The sequence below is a fragment of the Ambystoma mexicanum genome, chromosome 3q (genome assembly GCF_040938575.1).
Source record: "Ambystoma mexicanum isolate Mex_15411 chromosome 3q, UKY_AmexF1_1, whole genome shotgun sequence".
Lineage (NCBI taxonomy): Eukaryota > Metazoa > Chordata > Amphibia > Caudata > Ambystomatidae > Ambystoma > Ambystoma mexicanum.
The window spans coordinates 454825411-454845768 of record NC_090926.1 but is presented as its reverse complement, the minus strand read 5'-3'; the positions used below and the strand labels follow the sequence as shown (position 1 = coordinate 454845768).

General features: G+C 45.5%; 1 protein-coding gene across 30 annotated transcripts in view; it reads left to right on the top strand.

Moving 5' to 3' along the window:
- LOC138582666 (protocadherin gamma-C3-like) overlaps positions 1 to 20358 on the top strand; it is a 1158828-nt gene that overhangs the window by 685080 nt on the left and 453390 nt on the right. The window contains exon 1 of one of the 30 annotated variants that reach the window (XM_069654148.1): positions 1398 to 4007. The exons of the other annotated variants lie outside the window; for them this stretch is intronic. Within the exon in view, the coding sequence (XP_069510249.1) occupies positions 1581 to 4007 (2427 nt within the window). The 5' untranslated portion in view covers positions 1398 to 1580. Of the gene's footprint in view, positions 1 to 1397; positions 4008 to 20358 lie in introns of those variants that run through there. 30 annotated transcript variants of the gene reach the window in all.

Sequence of the window (20358 nt, the reverse complement as noted above, 5' to 3'; positions counted from 1 at the left end):
GCCTGTCCACCTGGTGGCAGTAGTTGGTGTTTAGGGAAGATCTTGCTAGGCTTGTGTGAGTATCAAAGTTGAGGACTTGGTTCCGGGCAAGGGAAAAGTAGAGGAGTGGTCAAGGAGCTGGGCAGAGAAACAGTCTTGTTCAGATAGCACTAGGGTGAAGATTAGATTGTTGGCAGTGTATTGAGTAAGGTGGGGGCTAATCTCTCTGATGTTCAGTCCTTTTCACCTCTCTGTGGTTGTGATGAATTGATTGTTGGAGTTTCTGGTCGCTGTTGAAGAGGACCACCAGGTTGCGAGCCTTGCTTGACAGAGAGGAGAGGGCAGGAGAAAAGGCAATGGGAGAGGGGGGGTTGGCATTGGGTGGAGGGAGAAAGACAACTTCAACCTTACAAGTAGTTCAGCATCAAGCCGTGAAGAGCCATCCAGTGAAAGAAAACTGTGAGCAATTGATGAGAGGGCTATGAGGAGTGGTTATTGTCCTTTAAGAGGTGCGCCTGGTGGGCAATTAGAAATAGGAGGGGTCCAAGCTGTTGCGAAACACTAATTATAGGCAGGTAGTTGTATCATGCATCTTCTTTCACTGTGTTTATTTCAGTGTTGCTAGTAAAGCCTAAAGCCAGAATCGATATTTTTTATTTTAGAATCCGATTACTTAACATGGTAATGATTACAGGTGGGAAATAAAGATTCAATTTTAGCACAAATCATACTGTTTTTGTTAAACATCGACAATAGTTATTTTTATTTTTTTGTACAATGTTCAAAGCCTGGCACGTGCCTGCCATGACTACACCCCTAGCCTCGCTCCAGCACTGCAGCCCGCCCCTCAGCCTAATGTGTTTCCATTACCTGCCCTGGCCATGATGATTTTACAATTGGCTACATAGTGTAAATCTGGTGAGCAAAATAGTTTTGTCATTCTCTGTGGCTCACCGTTCCTCTTGAACCTATTCCCACATTTCATATTATATTGTTTCCCGGGAGATACCTGCCATAGCACTCTCAGCACCAGGAAAACATGTTCACTAACTTAGTATCCCCTGGTCTCATTCACTTAATTGCAATGTGATGGCAGGCCAGATCATGCACGGACACATGAACAAAGACTTTTTATAAGACTTGTCTTAGATTCAGATACGTTGCATATTAATATGTGAAGGAACCCATGTTACCTTCTTTGCTGTTTCCCTGACTAGTCACGTGTGCTTTGTGTGTATATTAACTGCACTTTATATGTTTAAATGAAGAAGGTTTTGAAGTTGTTTCCACGAGCTCGTGCTTCGTGGCTTCAAATCTCACTTTCATCCACAAGGTGGCGCTGTTGTCCACTGTGCATGGGGAGCCTGAGCTCCTGACCCACTGGCGCCTCCCTCCTTCTCCCTGCACAGTCACTCGTGAGAGCAGCAGAGACTCGGACGGAGGGAGCCCCGCATCGTCCAGCTTTAGCAGGAAGCCCCAAGATTCATTTCCCAGGTCCAGCTTTCTGGAATCTTAACTGGTTTTATACTTTCGTTAGTATTGGAATACTCTGGGAAAACTGGACTTCTCGGAGCTGAATACACGCGTGAGCAGCTCTGGTCATGGTGGAAGAGGGAGCCTGTCCAGGAGGAGCTGTGTTGAGGGGGAGACGGCAAGTGCTGCTTTCTTTGTTGTGTTGCTGCCTCTGCGCTGCTGTTTCTGCACAGATACAATATTCAATTCCTGAAGAAATGAAGCGAGGGTCCATTGTGGGAAACCTTGCCAAGGATTTGGGGATAAACACGAGACATGTGTCTGACAGGAAACTATGCGTTGTTTCTGCAGCTGGGGAAAAATATTTTACAATTAATGCAGACACCGGGACCCTGCACGTGAAGGATCGAATAGACAGAGAGGAGATGTGTGGGGAGTCTCCCAGCTGTTCAATTAATTTTGACACCGTTGTGGAGAACCCTCTGAATGTGTTTCATGTTGAAGTCTTTATCCAGGATATAAATGACAACACGCCACGTTTTTTAAAGGATAAGCTTGAATTGGAAATCGTAGAGACCACGTTGCCAGGAGCCCGGATTTCTCTTGGGAATGCCCGAGACCCGGATATTGGCATCAATGCCCTGCAGAGCTACAAGCTGAGTGACAGCCAGCACTTTATCCTGAAGGAAAATATTCGAAGTGATGGCTACAAGTCTGCCGAATTAGTGCTGGAAAGTGCATTAGATCGAGAAAAAGAAAGCCACCATCACCTAATTCTGACTGCCTACGATGGGGGAGACCCAGTGAGGTCCAGCACCGTGGACATTAATATTAAAGTGCTTGATGTCAATGACAACTTCCCAGCGTTCACCCAAGAGACCTACAGAGCCGCCATCAGTGAAGGCGCTGCAAATAACTCAGTGGTGCTGCAGGTGAGAGCCACAGACAGCGACGAAGCCTCCAATGCAAGGGTCACCTACTCTTTCAGCAGCATAGCAGACAGTGCCCTGAACGCCTTCAGCTTGGACCCAGAGACTGGTGAAATTAAAGTTAAGCAACATCTCGATTTTGAGAACACAAATTTGTACAAAATGGCAGTCGAAGCGAAGGATGGAGGGGGCCTTGCTTCTCATTGTAGGGTAATAATAGAGATTATTGATGAAAATGATAATGCTCCAGAGATAACCTTTAGATCTGTAACCAATCCACTGCCAGAAAACTCACCACCGGACACAGTGGTGGCGCTTATCTATGTTAATGACCAAGATTCAGGAGCTAATGGTGAAGTTGTTTGTCTCATCCAAGAAGAATTGCCTTTTACATTATTATCAGCATCTGGAAAATATTACAAGCTTGTGACTGCAAGGGTTTTGGACAGAGAGAAGGCCCTCGAGTACAATGTCACTGTCACAGCCACAGACAAAGGATCTCCTCCTCTATCCAGTAAGAAAGAAGTCAGATTTCAACTCTCCGACATAAACGACAACCCTCCAGCTTTTGAAAAAATGTATTACCAGCTCAACGTCCCTGAGAACAACTCGCCAGGTGCTTCAATTTACCAGGTGATTGCATCCGATCTAGATTCGGATGAAAGTGCCCGCATCACATATTCTATAAGTAATAACATGGGAGAGGTGCCCCTGTCCTCCTACATCTCCATTAACTCCCAGACGGGTGTCATCTACGCCCAGCGCTCCTATGACTATGAGCAGCTCAGGGAGTTTGAGTTCCAGGTGAAGGCTCAGGACTCTGGATCTCCTCCTCTCAGCAGTAATGTCACGGTGAAGGTATTTATAGTGGATCAGAATGATAACCCTCCAGAAATCCTCTACCCAGCGCTTGGGCCTGATGGCTCAGTCCTGTTTGAGATGGTGCCTCCATCCTCTGATCCAGGTTACCTGATAACAAAGGTCGTGGCCGTGGATGCAGATTCTGGACACAACGCCTGGTTATCCTATCACCTGCTTCATGCCTCAGAGTCCCCTCTCTTTAAGATTGGACTCCACTCTGGAGAAATCAGGACATCAAGAGCCTTCCTGGAGAAGGATCTTCTCAAGCAGAAAGTGGTCATCTTAGTGAAGGACAACGGGCAGCCTCCTCTATCAGCCACTGTGACCATGAACATGGTGTTTGCAGAAAACATGCAGGAGGCTCTCCCTGAGCTGAGCAACCAATCACGTGACTCAGATGAGCAATCTAATGTAAAAGTCTACTTAGTTGTAGCTTTAGCTTTAATTTCGTGTTTATTCATTTTATCTCTGATGCTTGTGGTGATTGTCAAATGCCGGGAACCCGAAGAACACACAACGCTCAAATCTTTAAATCCTGCCCTTTATCCACACCTTGACCCACGATTCACCTCCAATTACCAAAATGGCACCCTGCCACTGCCCTACTCTTATGAGGTCGCTGTGGCCCTGGACTCTGGGCAGAATGAGTTCACTTTTCTCAAACCAAGCCAGGAGGTTTCAACGGACGTCCTCTTTTCTGCCAATGATTCTGGGTTAGGAAGCGACTCTCTCGGCGGGACGATTGAAGCTGAACACTTGATAGAGGTGAGACTGCCTTTCGTTATTTGTTTACAAGTTAACCAAATACAGTGAATATATTTGCAAATATGTGCACAGCACTAGGGTTGTTGTGGTTTCATGTAAGCATAGCTATATGACACTCTTCACTTCATATTCTATTAATAAACTTGTTGCATATATGTCATAAATTGCAAATCAAACTTAATTTGATTGTTGCTTTCGGTCACGTTTGTCAGTATCACCTCTTACTACTTTAGCATCTGACAATGTTTTATTAAAAATATCCCGTTAATATTCTAGAGCTACCTAGTGTATTTTCTTAAATGAAAGTAGTAAACATGAATAACACCCAATACATGAAATATGCCCACTTTTTTCAAATGTGAGATGGAGGTGGCACGATAATTGGCCAGATGGTTAACACACATTCCTCATTCCTTTAGACTCTTTCCCAACAGATCCGATTGAACAGTCAATGGGAGCAGTGCCTCTGACATGGATTGGTGTGCCAGTCATTAAAGGCATGGAGGATAAAGGGTTCGTTTAGAGAGTTAAGTGAGAAGGCTCAAACTCGTGAGTAAGCGGTTTCATTCCTGTACGATCAGACACATCAGATAAAGGAGTGCTCGGTTAGCCACGGCCTGGCTTTAGAAGTAATAGCGGCTGGACTGGTGTTTCCAGTGCGAGTGCTTTGATTTGCAAACACCCCATTGAATTCACTGAATACCTCCTCCGTTGTGAGCGTGATGATGGGGAATCAGTCACTACTGGTCAAACTGGCATCCTTCAGCCTGGTCAGGTTTTGACGGAATATTCTCGGCCATTGGAACCCTCCTGTTAAAGAAACGCATATTGATTTTCTCTGGCCTTTGTCTGTGGTCGTTAAGCCATACATTCTTGATATGCTGTATAAAGGGTTATTGTGCACCCAGTACCTAGCCAACACCGAAGCATGAAATGTTGTATATAACATGCTGTTGAATAGTTCATCGCAAGTGAGGGCGATTCTCAGGGGCTATTTTAAATACATTAGTTGCACCTGAAAGCTATGTTTCAGAGTTATCTGTCATATTTACTTTTGTACTCAGTACCTTAGCGAGTCTCATAACTCATCATCTGAAGCCGCTGTCTCGCCAGCTCTCCCTGAGCTCAGAAACATCCAGTGGAGATTCAGGTCAAAGTGTTGGACTGATGAAACGTGATCTTTCATTCCTTGCTTTTTCATTAAGTTAGATGTGAGTAATCATTAGCTTTGGTTTTTGGTATATTGGTTGCACCATTATCAGTACACAAACTGTTTGTGGCATTATTTGCATACAACAAATGTTGTGGGTGGTCCTGACTGTGTGTGGACATATGTTCGCAATTGATTTATTACACTTTTTCCCTTTTGAAACATGTCACTTGCCATGGCCCAGAAGACTATTTGAAGTTTCTTGCCAGTGTTATTTACCAACCATTCGTTATGTGTAATCAATGGATTTTCTTCCATTCACTATTGTAGTGTTACAATGTATTAGATATTTACCATGTCATTTTAAAGTATGTCGAAAACTTCACTCATAACTGGTATCAGTAGTGAAATCCAAAACCGCACGAGCTCAGAGTCCACCTGATCATGAAAATTAACAGAAAATCTGACACACAGCACTCGCTGCAACACATCACAGAACTCTGGTGAATGCAAATCTCCAGTGATGTGTAATAGGTTGCGCTTAATGTACATCCTATTTGCTGTGCTACACAAACATACAGCGGCACTTATCAATGTAGCGTGTTTTAGATGCTACGCAGAAGACCATCTTTTGAGGACCTTGATTGGATTCTCAGGTGGTGTAAGTGGCACTCCAAGGTCTTTGGATGTGTTCCTCACGCGCCCTGTGCTGTTGCCATTTGAACCTCTGTTGGCTCATGGTCATTGACTGTGGCTTAGTTCAGGGCAAGTTTGGGATTTAATAATTTAATCAGGCCTTTTTCAGGAGTGACTCTTGCATGGTGCACTTGGCTTCACAACTTAATCATCAGGCCGCTGACAACCTCAGGAGAGATATTTCGGTCGATTTGACGAGGCTTCATATTTACGGATTGAGGGGCAGTCTTGAGGCTTTATTTTGCACTGTCTCTATAATCTATCATTTTTTATGTTGTGCATACCACTCTGCCCGAGTCCAAGAGGTCAATGAATGATCAGGGCAACTCCCGCAGTACTCTGTCTATAGTAGTGGAAACATTATGCAAAGTTTGAATAGCTGGATGTTAGTCCCTTTGACTACTACTATTGCTGATTCTACTACTAATGGTTTTAGATAGCGCTTCATGGCGAATTCCCTAGCTTCTAAGTGCTGTAATAGTTGGTTTTGCTATAAATCAATGTTTTGTGGTATTCGGTACATAGACCTCTGAAGGATGAAAGAATAAGAAAGCTCTGCTAGGATTCAAAGCTAAGCCGTCCAGAATGAACACTGATGTCAAAGGAAAGTGTTTTATTTGATGAGCTATTTTACCAGGTATATAGTGAGTTGACTTGTAGAAGACAGGTGCTTTGAATTATAATATATCAGCTAGGTTTCTTGTCTTTTCTATTTTTGTTGGGGCTTTTCCAAATGAGAGAAGACTTGCAAAAGGTATAATAATCCTTGATATGGCATTAATGAGGAGTAGCTCTCTTTCGGTAATGCAAAAACTCTGTTTTATCATCGGGTAGACCTAGTTATCTGCACTTGACTGTCCTTCCAAATGGTAGTATTAATTAGTTATGCCAATCAACTCATGTAATTGTCAAGTGAATGTGTCCCAGAGAGTGCTACTGGGACTCTCTATGCAAGTCTTTCAGATGGATAATGCAGTTGATCCATTGATCTTTTCCTGATATTTTTCTGCAACTGCTGAGGAATTATTGGATCCATTCGAGAAAAGTTCCAAAGTCTCCCATCCACTGTTTATGTCTATTCATCAGGAAAGTCTGGTCTACTGTTCCATGGGTAACACAGAGATTTATGAGAAGGAGACGTGCATGGTGCCTGTCATTGAACATTTATTATGTTGTTTTGGTTCCTTTCCAGGCCCTAAGCATGACTAAGAGTTGGGGCAATGGTTGTGTTGTTTCAGGTGTTCGCTGTGTTGTCCTGAAACCTCCCTCCTCCCTCTTCAATATTTTGCTTGACACTGGGAGATTAGATCCTGGTTGTCATTTACAGGTTCTTGCTTCAGCTCTGGACTTCTTTAGGAGTGACTTGAACTTCTTTTATGCAGGTGATGTCTTGGCACTTACTGATTTGTTTGTAATCATACTTTCTACTGCCAGCGTTGGCAGATGCCCTGATCCTGGGCATGATGGGGATGGGCCATCAGAGGCTGCCTAGATTATTTTGCTCACTCAACTCCAGGGATTTGAAGAGAAAGAAAAACACGGAAGCACAAGTACTTCAGTACTAACACCAAACAATCTGGGTGATCGGGCCACACTGGATGATACAGGCCAGTAGCTCACAGTTAGGGCCCCTTGCTTTGCTCTGGCTATTACCTAATGTCGGTAGAATGTTGCATCCTGTACAGCCTAGCTTCCCCTCAATCATGACCATGTTAAGCCTGCAGTCACTTATTGATGATCTTTGCAAGGTCATAGGGGTCCTTAGCAATAGATGGGATGCTGTGCGACTTTCCCGAATCAAAGGACGATCTCCATGGAATCCTCTGGAATTAGATGGCCCTCCAACCCCTTTACTAGCCATGGAAGATGTGTACTGTCAGACACACATTCATTTCTCACATGGTAAGTATCAGGGCTCCACATTGAGGGGATCTAGGAGCTATTTAGCTTCTGCTTGTGGCCTAGAAGAGCCCAATTAGCTTGACACCAATAGCTACAACGAGCTACTTTTGGCTCCCCAGGCCAATTGTTACAGAAAAAAACATAACCTATGTTGATTTTTTGTGACAATCTATAAATAAACATTAGGACACATCTATAGAACATTTAAAGCAGAGTGGGTCATCAATACGGGGCAAAGTGATATGTTTGCATATTATGTCTAAGTTAGATTTTCAGAACTCTATGTACTAGCCCCCGGTTCTCCAGTGGTAGCTCCTGATCACTGGTTAATGCTGCATTCCCAGGAGCTGCTTTTAGCTCCTGCTTATCAAATCCTAATTTTGATCTCTGTAAGTATTTGTGTTGTCTTCCAAGTGGTTCTGCTCATTTGACTTGGAGAGTATCCTGTGCTAGTAATGTTCAATGTAAATGTGTAGAATTAAGTTAGCATGGTTCATATAAGAGCTATTGTTTTGATACTGGGGAATGATGGTGAGAGACACACATTCATTGTTTTTTAAATGTATGGGATGTGATTATTTTTTTCAGGACACATACACAAAGTTGTTAACCTTAGCTTCAAGGGTGTACCTTTAAAATCAACTTCAAACTCTTGTGGAGAACACTTTGAAGGTTCAAGATTAAAAGGTTTATATTTGATAAAACGCACAATACTCTAAGAATGTTTTAAAGACTTTGTTAGATTTCGAAATTGTTGAAATCACATTGCCAGTATCACACATTTTTCTATTCCCGGAAATACCTGAGATCCTGGTAGTGGCATTAATGCTCTGCAGAGACACAGACTGAGCCCCAACTCTCATTTTGTCCTAAATGAAAAGGTTTAAAGTGGTGGCTACAAATGTGCTAATTATTTTTGGGCAATGTCTCCTGACTGATGGGCGAGATCTGGTCAGATGCGGCAATCTTTAGTCATTATTAAATTGCCTGATGAGGTAATTTTCAAGGGTTTAGGCAGGAGTCCACCTAGGCCAGCGTTAGTCAAGGAGCAACAAATTACTCAGTGGTGTTTAGGGTAAAAGCCACAGACATGGACGAAGGTTCAAGTGGAATATAACCTATTTGTATTTGTTAAGTGCTTATAGTGGAAAGTTGCCAGAGCAGGAGCGGCAACTATATTTAGAAGTCGGGGTGGAGGTAAAAAGGCAGGAGGTAGGGTTTGGAGAGGATACATGGAACATTCTCTGTTCTGAGAAAGTTTCCAGGGTATTCAAGTGCATGAAGACACAAAAGGGAACAGTGCCCTAGAGCTGCACTTTTAGAGTATACAGGATATGTTCCCATAAGGAGATAAGTGCTGGTGTGTCCCCGTTTTGGCATAGCCTATGGCCAGTAGAGCCATTGCTTAACCTATGTATTTGTTGAAGGTGTGTTTGAAAGGTTCAGTTATAAGCAGCTTCCAGGACTTCTTGTCATCCTCCACTTTTGTGAGGGAGATCGGAAGGTCAATACATAGTTTTGCACCTTGGTATTCAATAATCTTACACTCTGCAGGAGCCTCTTACTAGTGGCTCTTCGATGTGTCATAATGGCCTTTGTTTGCGTCCATATAGAGTTGGGCAGCCTCTCTATTTATTTTGATTTGACAAACTCTTGCAAAATGGGAATCAAATCAGAGGATGGCGTGCGACTTGTTGAGATAACCTTCACATCAATTACAATTCCAACCCCAGAGGACTTGGACTTATCGATATTCATGACCAAGCTTCAGAAGGCAAAAGTGGGGTTGTTTTGTTAAAAAGAAGATTCACTGTTTCAATTAATTACCATCTTGTGGAAAGTATTACACACTTGTGACTGGCAACCCCTTGGACATGGAAACATTCCCAGAGCACCAGAGTACAGTATCACAGTCACAGACACAGAAAAAGGACCTGTCCTCCAGCCAGGGGCAGACCTATCCGATTACAGCTATCCGACATAAACGCTCACCCTCCAGTCTTTCACTCAATATCTTGCAAGGTCTATGTCCAAAGAGAACAAGAACATTCCACCAGAAGCGTCAATTTAATGGTCAATTCCAACCAATCTAGATGTGGATCAAAGTGCTAATTTCACTGATTCATGTAATTGTTACAAGGGGGGAGTCATCTGCCATGCTGCATCTATAGTAACTGACAGACTGGCGTGAAGAATGCCCAGCAGTCATTAGCCTAGAAACAGGTCAGGGAGGTTTAATTCCAAGGGAAGGATCAGGAATCTCGAGTCTCACCCTAACAAGCGTTATCGCTTCTCCATATTCCATTCCATGCCTCTCATTCACTCATATGCCTTCTACACTCAGACATGAGTCCTAAACAAACATGTGGAAAACAGGGAGTATAGAGAAGCTTGGCCCTTTGCAAGTCCTGTTTATTATCCAGTGCTACACAACTGAATGTCGGCCTTTGTTCCTTTTTTAGGGTGAGTTGGTAGCTAGTGCACTAGCACACATTTGATGAAAACCCCTTTTTCTCCATTGTGTTGTGATTATCACTTTGGGGTTCTAGAGAGATTTGTTATACCCCAGAGGCCATCAAGTAATACCGGCATATGGACAGCTGCAAATAGGACAGATGTACCGTAGGAACCTCATGAAAGTGAAGCCCTACAGAGCTACATTGGATCGGATGCATTGCTGACCATTAAATGCATTTGTTGCACCAAAATATTAAAGAGTGGAAATGGGATTTTGCCATTTTAGACTCCGAGCTGCAACGGGGGCACCAGAGAAGTGCAGGTCATCAGAATATGAGCATGCAGTGTCCGTGGGCATAACTTCTAACTTTTGAGATGCCATTTCTATTGTCTCTGTGTGACAGGGGTGTCAGAGACGATCGCCATAACTTTGCATGTTGCTCTTTACACATTATAATAACTTTTATAGCAAACATTGCATTTGCTGAAAATGAACGTTGGTGCCTACCTTAACGCTGTGCGGGATGATGATAAACCCATGGGCAATGGCATGCAGACACATTCAGATTTGATAACCAAATGATTCCTGTCCAGACTTTTGCACTTTCTGCTGACATTTTTCCATTAGTCCGCCCCCCACCCAAATCTGCCCTTTCCTATTCCTACGTGTCACCCGTGCAGGCAGCCTTCCAACAAACGGCCTGTCCTCCTCTGAAAGTCTCATCTACTGATACACTAGTGATCACCTCATGCGAGAGTCTGTATCCGTTCATAGTTCTGAAATTAAACATGACAGAGTCCTTATATGACAGTCTCTCGATGTATGTACATAGCTGTTTTTGCCCTAATGTGGATGTCCTGAAGCTGGGATCTTATGTTAGGGATTGTTTTGCACTTAATGGATTAACGTCGGTGCTTATATTTGCATTCTCTCTTCTGTATCATTTGCCAAAATTGTGATATGCTTTTCAAACAGTGAGATTCTATAGAACATAAAAATGTGTTGTCTCGCAGGAGAAAGTACGCATTAGATTGTCTCTCCTGTGGACAGGAGTTCTGAAGGCCACTCAAGGTGCCCTTTTTCCTCTATGCGTCCGCCAGGAGGGCGCAGAAGCCATGCTGGACCTCCACACCTCCCAGGGCGTTCTTAATAACTAGATCCCTTTTCAGCCTTCTTCTCCCAAGGTCCCATTAGACGTACTGCACATGTCACTCGGGTCAGCTCATGGCGCTGCTGGGCCTCTTCGATCTGATTCTTCTCTTCTATCTCTTGCTGGAAGCTGCCTTTCTGCCTCTCTGGGTCTATCATATGGAAGTCCTGGTTCAGACTTTCCTGACCCTACTCCTGTCACAAACCCTTTTTCTCAAAGACCGCAGTATTTTGGGAAAACCTATTTTTCCAGGGACCTCTTGAATCAGCGAAAACCGGTATGCCACTGTCACTGTTTATTAGGTCAGTGACCCTGAACCATAAGCAAGTCTGCGGGCTTCTGCAGACATCCTCTTCTATCCTGGCAGCCTGCGGTGGCCCTATGGTCACCCAACCTCCTCCAAAAAGGGAGATTGGGTGGGGAGATCTTTCTAAATCATTAACAGGATTGAAAGGACAGCATCAATGAAGCGAGCGCCACACAGACACTCCCATTCGACGGAGGGGCTCTGCTGTCAGAAAAATGAAACAACCAAAAGGTGAGTGATCGAAACCGTTGAATCAGTCATCATGACTAGGGTTTCCTATATGCAGTTTTCCATGCCATTTTTTTCATCCCATGTCTTTATGTCTTTACAAGGGTACCATATGAAAATCTGTCATGGTCCTAACTCAAAAGAGGCAGTCCAGACAGAACTGCCAGGTCTGAATGGGACCGCAAGCAACACCTGACAGCATTCAGACTCATTGGGCATCACCACTGAGGGGAGCTGGTGCCCATAGACATGGGAACCTCGGGGCCAATAGCTGGGCATGCCCGTGCCACTTAGGGTAAACCACTGAAACAACCATAAAGTCTGTGCTATCCTGGCGCGCAGCTGTTGCATTGCTGCCTGTGGGAGATGCACACCTCCCAGAGCACCTTGATTCATTCATGAGAATAACCCAGAAAACTCGCCTCTGTCTGAGGCCCCCTGCTAAATTCAACAAAGTGAAAACCATTTCTCCTTTCCATGCCCGGGATATTCTTTAGTCCCCTCTGCCAGAACTTGTGAACATCAGTTTGGTTCATTTCCTTAATGCTCTGGATTGGTGTGCGTGAGCTGCAGCTGGTACTTTTTGAGGCCTTTTCAGGGTTGATGAATAGCATCGCTTTCTTGTTTCCATTCTTTGTGTGGGATCCAGTCTGGTAAAAGATGCAGTTCCTCTGTCTCGTTTTCCACTTGAACCTCACCTGGGACTGGACTGCCGACGTATGAGCAGACACTGGAGGACGTTGGGATAAAGGTGCACTTAGACATGTTGGTTTATTGATGTCCTTGAGGAAACATGCCTTGTTGCCCAGCTTTACTCAATGCTCCAGGGCCTGCTGATGATTGGGATAAATTCACCTTAGCCATTTTATTACTGACCGACGTTATGAGGCCAGCTCTGCTCGCTGTTATCCTTAACAAGGAGACCATTGTCAATCTAGTGCCATCAATGTGATTCCTTGTGCATCTCTGTCTATCAAAGTCAAAAAGCAGTCTGATTCAATTCCTGCAGCTCATTTCCACTGCTCTGACTGACCCTAGCAATGACACTATACTATTACACAAACTAGATAGGAAATGGGCCGGAACAAGACGCAGCTGAGATCTGGCAAGGTTTGTCTTGTCGGACCTCTGCTGGGCCCCGAGGCCAAGGAACTAGCTCAAGAAGCTCCCAGATATGTCTTCAAGCCGAGCTCACTTGCAGCTCGCGCTTCAGAAGTCTCGGAACAGGAAACTGAATGCAGACAGAGCCTCACCTGCTGTTTAGCAGCTGTTGAAATTGGTATCTATACCTTGCTATTTTCAGGCATTTTTTTGCTAGGGGGAGTATTTTGAGTTATGAAAAGACTGGAGTCCATCTTCAGTTACTCGCTCAAAAGGGCGTCTTACTGAATTACTATCCGACATGTTTCAAGTTAAAAAATTGTGGGCATTCTTGTGTTCCCATAATGCCCTTTGCTTTTATGCAAATTGCCAGGCTTTGGTTCTATGAAGAGATATTTTGTTGTGTGACCTGGGCCACGCCCTTCGGGCCCATTCCCTCCTCACCACAGGCTCGCCCACCCAAGAAGGAGAGGGTTCCCCCCAGTAAATACTTCCCATTTCCAGCACTGTTGGCAAAGGAGTGTTTCCTAACTTTCAAAAGTTGGAGGTATCAAAATGAGTAACCTGTCACAACCACAGACTGTAAATACGGTAAATCAATACAGGAACATGGATTGAGCAGACAACTTTACTAAACTACTGTGAGCAATGTATGCGATCACTCCCAAACCGTAGCAGAGGTAGGTATTTTCTTGACACTGATAAAAGAGTAACACACGTAGGGATTTAAAACCCTCATTTCAGTTTTCAGTTCATGGTGTGATGTCTGTCCAGGACACACCCATAGACACCTCTAACTGACACCATGTGTGCTCTTGCGCACCCTTGTGCATTTCTAATGGTTTAAACTGAGTTCATGGGGGGTGTTAAGGAACTGTATTACAAGTTGCTGGAAAGTGGACGTGCTGGGCCTAAAGAATCAAGTTAGAAAAAATAGCACAGGGGATTGGCCTTTCCTACTCGAATGATTAAAATATTGTGCAGGTCACTTTATTCCTTAAGGTGGCGTGGATTTGTCAGAGGGTATGTGCAGGGGCAATGATGTGTTTTCCAGCCCCCTTGCCTGCATAAGTGTGGATGCCCCTAGCAATCCTGTGAGTGCTGAGAGTGCACTTCACTGCCAGGGACCCATAAAGAGCCAGTTATCATGAAATGTATCAAGAAGGAAAATAACCCTTTGTAGCCATGTTTTGGGCACAGAAGTGCAACTTCCATAGCTGGGTTCACACCACTGCTCTCACACTTTAAAATAAATACACGTAAGCGTCTGGAATTAACCTCTCATGCACTGCACATCCTCTGCCTCGTGCTCACGTATTTCACAATGTTTTTTACAAGAGGGTGCCCTATACTGTTAGATGTTATGTCGAAAGAAAAGAAATTAAAAAAAAGTATTAAGGAATCACAGTAATTGAACTCATTAAATTTGTTAAACTTTAGTTATGTTGAGAAACAGATAGGAAACATTACAGGGCAATGTTAATGTTAATGGTAAAGGACATTTGTACCGCGCACTATCACCACCGGAGTGGTCCCCTGGCGCTCTGGCGGCTCTGAAAAAGGGGAGGAGAGGGGATGGGTTAGTGGGAATAAGCTGGAAAAGTGCAAGAGAGCAGTGATGTGCTGTTGGCAGCCTCAGCCCGGTGGGTCCGTCAGCTGGGCTTGGGGTGTTTTATGGTCCGTAGTCGTTGTGTGCTGTTGTGCAAGTCTATGTGTGGTTTGTTTTGTTGTTGCATTGTTGTGATGTTTGTGCGGATTGCTGCGTTTAAGGCTTGTAGTTGTGTTTGGTTATAGTTTGAGAGGTGTATGCAGAGGGATGGAATTGTTAGTTGGTTGGTTAGTTGGTATTGCTGTCCTTGCAATTGTGGGATTCCATCTAGGTCCGATACATGCTAACAGTCACATTTCTATCTAGATGCCGCGCAAGCTAGGTTCATAATTCTAAGTGTGGTGCATGCTAAGAATCACATATGCTAACAATCACATTTCTGAGATTCAATCCAGGTGTGGCACTCGCCAATAACCACATATCCATCAAGATGCAACGCGGGTCAAGCCCGAGAATCCGGTCCAAGTGTGGCACATGCTAACAACCACATTTCTGTCTAGATTCGGCGCAGACTAAACTTGAGAAATTTCATCTAACTGTGGCATGTGCTAGCCATCCTATTTCTATCTGGATGCGACACGGGCTAAGCTTGAGAATTCCATGTAAGTGTGGCACATGCTAACAATCGCATTTCTCTCTAGATTTGGCGCAGACTAGACTTGAGAAATTCCATCTAAGTGTGGGATATGCTAACAATCACTTTTCTGAAATTCCATATAAGTGTGGCATATGCTAGCAATCATATTTCTGTCTAGATGCGACGCGGGCTAAGCTTGAGAATTCCATCTAAGTGTGGTATATGCTAACAATCACATTTCTGTCTAGATTTGGCGCAGACTAAGCTTGAGAATTCCATCTAAGTGTGGCATATGCTAACAATCTCGTTTCTGAAATTCCATCTAATTGTGGTATATGCTTACAATCACATTTCTGTCTAGATTTGGCGCAGACTAAGCTTGAGAATTCCATCTAAGTGTGGCATATGCTAACAATCCTATTTCTGAAAATTCCATCTAAGTGTGGCATATGCTACCAATCACATTTCTGAAATTCCATCTAAGTGTAGTATATGCTTACAATCATATTTCTAACTAGATGCGACGCGGGCTAAGCTTGAGAATTCCATGTAAGTGTGGCACATGCTAACAATTGCATTTCTGTCTAGATTTGGCGCAGACTAGACTTGAGAAATTTCATCTAAGTGTGGTATATGCTACCAATCACATTTCTGAAATTCCATCTAAGTGTAGTATATGCTTACAATCATATTTCTAACTAGATGCGACGCGGGCTAAGCTTGAGAATTCCATGTAAGTGTGGTATATGCTTACAAGCACATTTCTGTCTAGATTTGGCGCTTCTATCTAAGAGTGGACATGCTAACATTCACAATTCTATCTAAGGGTGGACATGCTGGTATTATGGCCACTCTATGTTATTGGTAGGTAGGATAGAGTGGCAGGGTTTTCTGGAATAGAGTGATTGCTCTACTCTCACCCATGCCACACTCACGTTTTTTTTGTTGGTGTCTGTTGGCTGCTGGCTTCCATGGCGTCCCCTGCGGACTCCTGCAGACACATCTTGGAGCCGCCGATGTTGGAGCTGCCCTTGGCCTTGGGGCCCTTCGCCGCGGGGGCTGCCGGGCAGAGGGCTGCCCTGGGAGGGTTCATGATATGGGCCAGGGCACCAATCGTGGTGCAGGGGGAGGGTTGGGAGGCGGGATTGGGCTGTAGAAGGGGGGTGGAAGGAGGAAGGGAGCTGCAGCGTCGAGTGCGCAAACGTTTCCATTTTAAACACTTTTACAGTGTTTTGAAGCGTTGTGGGGCATCTGGGGGTACACTCACCTCAGCCAGGTCTTCTTTGGAGTGAAGGTGCTGGCGAGGACGCCACGCACCGGGAGTTTGTTTCCCTTTTTTTTAAAAAAAAAATGGGCCAGGGCACCAATCGTGGTGCAGGGGGAGGGTTGGGAGGCGGGATTGGGCTGGGGAAGGGGGGTGGAAGGAGGAAGGGAGCTGCAGCGCCGAGTGCGCAAACGTTTCCATTTTAAACACTTTTACAGTGTTTGGAAGCGTTGTGTGGCATCTGGGGGTACACTCACCTCAGCCAGGTCTTCTTTGGAGTGAAGGTGCTGGCGAGGACGCCACGCACCGGGAGTTTGTTTCCCTTTTTTTTTTTTTTTTTTTTTTTTAAATGGGCCAGGGCACCAATCGTGGTGCAGGGAGAGGGTTGGGAGGCGGGATTGGGCTGGGGAAGGGGGGTGGAAGGAGGAAGGGAGCTGCAGCGCCGAGTGTGCAAAATTTCCATTTTAAACACTTTTACAGTGTTTGGAAGCGTTGTGGGGCATCTGGGGGTACACTCACCTCAGCCAGGTCTTCTTTGGAGTGAAGGTGCTGGCGAGGACGCCACGCACCGGGAGTTTGTTTCCCTTTTATTTTATTTATTTTTTTAAATGGGCCAGGGCACCAATCGTGGTGCAGGGGGAGGGTTGGGAGGAGGGATTGGGCTGGGGAAGGGGGGTGGAAGGAGGAAGGGAGCTGCAGCGCCGAGTGCGCAAATGTTTCCATTTTAAACACTTTTACAGTGTTTGGAAGCGTTGTGGGGCATCTAGGGGTACACTCACCTAGCCAGGTCTTCTTTGGAGTGAAGGTGCTGGCAAGGACACCACGCACCGGGAGTTTGTTTCTCTTTTTTTTTTTTTCTTTTTTTTTTAAATGGGCCAGGGCACCAATCGTGGTGCAGGGGGAGGGTTGGGAGGCGGGATTGGGCTGGGGAAGGGGGTGGAAGGAGGAAGGGAGCTGCAGCGTCGAGTGCGCAAACGTTTCCATTTTAACCACTTTTACAGTGTTTGGAAGCGTTGTGGGGCATCTGGGGGTACACTCACCTCAGCCAGGTCTTCTTTGGAGTGAAGGTCAATGAGAAAACCCCCATCTCAATATACCAAACACAACTTATGCTGTGTATTTTGAATGGTTTAACTGCCATCTGAAAGGGATTGTAACTAAGTACACCATGCAGGGATGTTGAAATAATAGAGAAATAACTATTTGAGAAATTATGCATTTCACAAAGCATCGCCTTTGGGAATCGAGACGTGTGTGAAATGCATGAAAAGTCACCAACTAAAGCACACCATCTAAACCCAGACTCCCCATCTAAACCCTGACACACCATCTGCATCCCGACACACCATGTGCATACCGACACACCATCTGCACCCTGACACACCATCTGCATCCTGACTTACCATCTAAACCCAGACTCCCCATCTAAACCCTGACACACCATCTGCCCCCGTGCTCCCTGTGTAAACCCGTACTCCCCATCTAAACCCTGACACACCATCTGCCCCCATAATCCCCATGTAAACCCGTACTCCCCATCTAAACCCTGACACACCATCTGCCCCCGTGCTCCCCGTGTAAACCCATAATCCCCATCTAAACCCTGACACACCATCTGCCCCCATACTCCCCATGTAAACCCGTACTCCCCATCTAAACCCTGACACACCATCTGCCCCCATACTCCCCGTGTAAACCCGTACTCCCCATCTAAACCCTGACACACCATCTGCCCCCATACTCCCCATGTAAACCCGTACTCCCCATCTAAACCTCGACTCCCCATCTAAACCCTGACACACCATCTGCCCCCGTGCTCCCCGTGTAAACCCGTACTCCCCATCTAAACCCTGACACACCATCTGCCCCCATACTCCCCATGTAAACCCGTACTCCCCATCTAAACCTCGACTCCCCATCTAAACCCTGACACACCATCTGCCCCCGTGCTCCCCGTGTAAACCCGTACTCCCCATCTGAACCCTGACACACCATCTGCCCGCATACTCCCCATGTAAACCCGTACTCCCCATCTAAACCTCGACTCCCCATCTAAACCCTGACACACCATCTGCCCCCATACTCCCCATGTAAACCCGTACTCCCCATCTAAATCTCGACTCCCCATCTAAACCCTGACACACCGTCTGCCCCTGTGCTCCCCGTGTAAACCCGTACTCCCCATCTAAACCCTGACACACCATCTGCCCCCATACTCCCCATGTAAACCCATACTCCCCATCTAAACCTCGACTCCCCATCTAAACCCTGACACACCATCTGCCCCCATACTCCCCATGTAAACCCGTACTCCCCATCTAAACCTCGACTCCCCATCTAAACCCTGACACACCATCTGCCCCGTACTCTCCATCTAAACCTCGACTCCCCATCTAAACCTCGACGCATCTAAACCCCTGACTCATCATCTGCACCCCGACCCACCATCTAAACCCTGACTCCCCATCTAAACCCCTACTCGCCATCTGCTCCCCGACTCGCCAACTCGCCATCTGCACCCTGACTCGCCATCTGCACCCTGACTCCCCATCTAAACCTGGACTCGCCATCTAAACCTTGACTTCCCATGTCACGCCTTGAAACACTTGTGTATAGACGCGTTATAAATGCCATATCGTATCATATAAACCCTGACTCCCCACCTGCACCCTGACACACCATCTGCACCCCGACACACCATCTGCATCCTAACTCACCGTCTGCACCCTGCCACACCATCTGCACCCAGACTCACCATCTAAACCCAGACTCCCCATCTAAACCCTGACACACCATCTGCCCCCGTAATCCCCATCTAAACCCTGACTCCCCATCTAAACCCCTACTCGCCATCTGCACCCTGACTCGCCAACTCGCCATCTGCACCCTGACTCGCCATCTGCACCCTGACTCCTCATCTAAACCCTGACTCCCCATCTAAACCCCTACTCGCCATCTGCACCCTGACTCGCCATCTAAACCCTGACTCACTCAAGTGTGTACTGTGAAGGAAATAGGACTTCGGGCTATGCACACCCATTGTGTGCATGTCCAGAGGCCCATGATGAAAAGTAAGTGAACAACTTTTATTTGTACATGCAGTCAGGATGGATTACTGCATCGCGTCACTTGCTTGAAAAGTTATTTGTGAATTGGGCACTTTGCATTCTCTTAAGAACAATCGGATCATTATAACACCTTTGAGAGCCATCCATCTTTTGACTAATTGACCAAGCAGGAGACACATTAGTGGAACAAAAGCATATTCACTGTCCCCGCTGCATGAAGGGTTTTGTCTGGTAGATGTTTTGTGGAGTTTGATAAGTGAAATCTGTGCCTAATCTACATGCAGAGATTTTAATTCCACCAATAATGTGTTTTTAATTAAGAGAGTCATTTTCCAATTGAAACGCATACCGTTTGACCACTGGTTCCATTGGATGTGTATGCAACACGACCCCCAAGGTGGCTATTATTCCTCCAACAAAGGGGACCATAAATGCGAATAGTGTTCCTAAATATGGCAACGAAGTTGCTCCATCTATATGTGTATGTGTGGCTTACTTTTGATTCTTTACTGGGGCGATGGTAGGTCAATAAACTAGAAAATGGGGGACGGGAGCGTGATCCACACCAGTATCCAGTTGTATTTGAGCGGGTGCAATTATTTATTGAGACACAATGCGGCGCTGTTCACCAGCCTGAGAGAAATACAAGGACAATGTCAGCAAACCACGTGGTACAAAAAGATCAGAAGCACTGTGAGGTTCGGTGGAAATATCTATAAAAATCCCAGTGCGACTCTGTCGACTCTGTCCGAGCTCCAGTGAAGTCCTCCCTTCGTTCAGTCCCGCTGACAGCTGAAGCCTTTCATAGCAGTGACTGATAATTCGAGGAACCCCACTGCCT